We start from the raw sequence: 3576 nt of genomic DNA, 5'->3' as shown, positions 1-3576 counted from the left end.
ATTAATAAACAACACATCAATTCTCACAACAATACTGATAAAAAAGGAAATGATAGATTACACAAAACTATCTCAACTATAGGTCGAACCACACTATCATACCTCATCTTTTAAAAATGACAATGTCATACCTCATCTTTAGAATTTGTTGCAATGTTATACCTCCGTTAGTTTGTCCGTGAATTTCTCACTTAAATACTGACGTGGCTTGATGCGGGCATTGTTCTAAAAATCAACCTAAGTGGCCACTTGGGTAGTGAAACCCTGCCTCGATTTTGGGCAAGGCTTTTGGAAAAATCGGCTAGAAGCTAGGCGGTTTTTTTTTAATTTTTTTATTTATAATTTATTTGTTATTCTAAACTAAAAATTAAATAAATTAACTTAAGGTTCCCATGTCCACGAGCTCATCCCGTGTTAACCTAATTTTCTAAAGATTCGAAGTTTCTTCAGTTCTACACAATTCAATCTTGTCTTCGTCTACTGTCTCGAATCCTTTGATGGGCATTGTCTCTTGACTTCTTTACTGGGCAAATCATCTTGCCTCTCCAGATTTCCACAATCTCCACCTATCATATCGCTAGATTTCCACAGTCCACCTCTCTCATTTGGGTTATTTCCACAATCTCCACCGCTTGCAGTTGCAGGTTAACATTTCCCATATTTTATTTGAAAATCTAATTGATGCCAATTGCAATGATTTGCTACTCTACATTGATAATTTGATATATAATATATTAAAAAAATTCTCAAGGAGTTAAGTCTCTGCAAGAATCGAGATGCCCAAGTGAATCTCACTAGTTTTTCATATTTTTTTATGCAAGATTCTGTAATCTGGGAGTAAATTCTAAAAATATAGACAACTCTTATAGTTTCTTGTGGATAGTGGAATACTAATTTCATAGATGGGTTAGGAGCTCGGATAGAGTACAATGAATTATGTGATTTAATAAATAGAAGTTGTTCAATCTCTAAATCCTGCTGTTGTCTTGACGGGGCAGCATAAATTTTTTTCTAGCTAACTAATTACTTTGTTTTGGTAGCGCCTACACTGGTTAGGAAGTTGGTGAATATAGAATGTTATACCGAGGTATATGAAACAATCTTGTGTAGTTTGGCATTTCTGTTGGGAACATGAGAAACCATCATCACAATGGAGTCATTTTGGCCTGGGATAATCCTTTAGGTTGGGATGGGATTTCAGTTTCTTCCAACTTGCATAACATACAAGCTCATGAATTGATATGCAAATGGTATGATTTTTATGGGTAGTTCTCAAGTAGGTACTGAATACATGTATCTCATATCTGTGCATTTGAAATTTTGATAATGGAATGTTTGAAGTATTGAATTTGAAGTATTTGTGTAGTTGATGAACTAATGAAGTATCTGTGCATTTGATAATCTTGTTTGTAACTTTGTAGTGAATTTGATAATGGAATTTTATTTTTAGATGGCGGGCAATGTATCATCCGGAGCATCTAATCCAATGTCGTCCACCCAATTAGATAATCCATTAAAGCATGCTTCAGATGATGTGGGATGAGAATATGGAGTGTTAGCGGATCCTTCAAACTTGGATAAGGTGGAATGTAAGTTGTGTAAAAAAATACTCTGTGGTAGCATTTATAGAATGAAACAACACAACCCATGTCAAAGGAAATGTAGCTGGATGCACAAAGTCTTCGGATGAAGATAAAGCAAAATGTAAAGCTGCATTAGAAGAAGCAAAATAGAAGAAGAAAGAAAGAAACAAGAACTATGAGGAAGTGAGGGAAGAGGTTCAACTTCCACATATTGAAGAAGATGAAGATATTGAAGTTGTTGGGTTAAGGAAAAGGTCGCGAACTCTTGAGCCTATTGATAGGTTTGCATCCTCCATCAATCTTGGTACTTCAAAATCAAATAATGGAAGCAAGAGTAAGCGACAACAAAATCTCCATGATGTAATTTGGAAAGATAGAACACATCAAGTTGATCAATATCTGGCTCGATGGGTCTACGAAGCCGGTATTCCTTTTCATGCCATTGATAATGACAGCTTCAAACGCTTTGTGGAAGTGATTGGTCAATTTGGCCCGGGTTACCAACCTTCAAGTCAATATGATTTAAGGGAGCCTTTATTGAAGGAAGAGGTAGAGAGGGTAAAACAATCTTTTAAGAAACATGAAGAAGAATGGGCTTTGAATGATTGCTCAATTATGACCAATGCTTGTAGCGACTTAAAAAGAAGAAGTATAATGAATTTGTGTGTGAATTGCAAAGAAGGCACGATATTTCTTTCTTCCAAGAAATGCTCTAGTGAAGCACACACTGGGGAATACATCTTTGAATATGTTGAAAAGTGTATCGAAGAAGTTGGTTCACAAAATGGCGGTGGCCAACAAGATGATGGAAAATAGGCCACACATGTTTTGGACATCATGTGCCACTCATACTTTGAACTTCATGCTTCAAGGAGTTGGTAACCTACTTAGGTTCAAAGGAGTGATTGAAAAGGTAAAGGTTTTTACTATCTTCATTTATGCTCATCGTAAAACATTAGCATTGATGAGAAAGTATACAAAGAAAAGAGACATAGTGAGGCCCAAAGTCACAAGATTTGCAACTTCTTTCCTAACTTTGCAAAGCTTGGTTGATAAGAAAAAAGACTTGAGGATTAAAGTTGCTAGTGATGAACGAGAACAATGCAAACATTCCAAGAGTATAAAGGGGAAAATGACATATGCTACCATGGTGAGTGCATATTTTTGGAATGGGGTCTCACTTTGCTTGAGAGTGTTTGAACTATTGTTTAAGGTTCTTCAACTTGTGGATGGGGATAAAAAGCCATCAATGAGGTTTTTGTACGGGGAGCTACAAAAAGCGAGGAATGAGATCAAAGAGGCATTGAAAAATAATGAGGCCCATTATAGACCAATCATTCAAATTATTGATGAAAAAGCTCATGATCAACTTGATGGTCCATTACATTTGGTGGCCTACTTCTTGAATCCTTGTTACTTTTTCAAAGATCAAAGCATTCAACATGATTCACTTGTCATGGATGCCATGTTTACTTGTGTTGAGAAGTTCTTCCTCGACAACTTTGAAGTCCAAAACCGAGTTATTAATATAGAGATGCTGAAGTATAAGAGAAAAGAGGGTGGATTTGGAAGACATTTGGTAGAGATAAGATGCATTGAGAATGATGACAACTATGATCTGGGTATGATTCTAATTGAGTAATTCTAGTTGCCTTTATTTACTAGTCTAATTGTAATTGTTTTTCTTTACCAGTCTAATTCAAATTGTGTACTTTGTACCTTTTTAGCTTCATGGTGGTTTACTTATGGCAATGGTGTGCCTAATTTGCAAAGAATTGTTATCAAAATTCTCTCATTGACTACAAGTTCATTTGGGTGAGAAAAATTAGAGCACTTTTGAGGGGATACATACAAGGAAAAGGAATAGACTAGATACCACAAGGTTGAATAATTTAGTCTATGTCCAATTCAATGCAAAGATCGTGAACAAGAAGAAAAGAGAGAAAGAGAAGAAAGTGGATATACTATTTTCTAGTGAAGCTAGTCTGACGCA

The 3576-nt window shown here is 35.7% G+C and overlaps 1 protein-coding gene across 1 annotated transcript; it reads left to right on the top strand.

The window, feature by feature from the left end:
- The first annotated feature begins 2367 nt into the window (after nucleotides 1-2367).
- Nucleotides 2368-3225, top strand: LOC126609165 (uncharacterized). The gene has a single exon (XM_050277157.1). The coding sequence runs from the start codon at nucleotides 2368-2370 to the stop codon at nucleotides 3223-3225; it is 858 nt and encodes a 285-aa protein (XP_050133114.1).
- The last annotated feature ends 351 nt before the right edge of the window (nucleotides 3226-3576 follow it).

Source organism: Malus sylvestris, chromosome 16 (genome assembly GCF_916048215.2).
Source record: "Malus sylvestris chromosome 16, drMalSylv7.2, whole genome shotgun sequence".
In the NCBI taxonomy this organism is placed as follows: Eukaryota; Viridiplantae; Streptophyta; class Magnoliopsida; order Rosales; family Rosaceae; genus Malus; species Malus sylvestris.
Note: the sequence above shows the minus strand (reverse complement) of the source record. Positions and strands in the feature narration are given on the sequence as shown.

What these genes read in the sequence shown, in the direction of transcription:
- LOC126609165 (XM_050277157.1), top strand. Translation starts at nt 2,368, where the DNA reads ATGGCGGTGGCCAACAAGATGATGGAAAATAGGCCACACATGTTTTGG.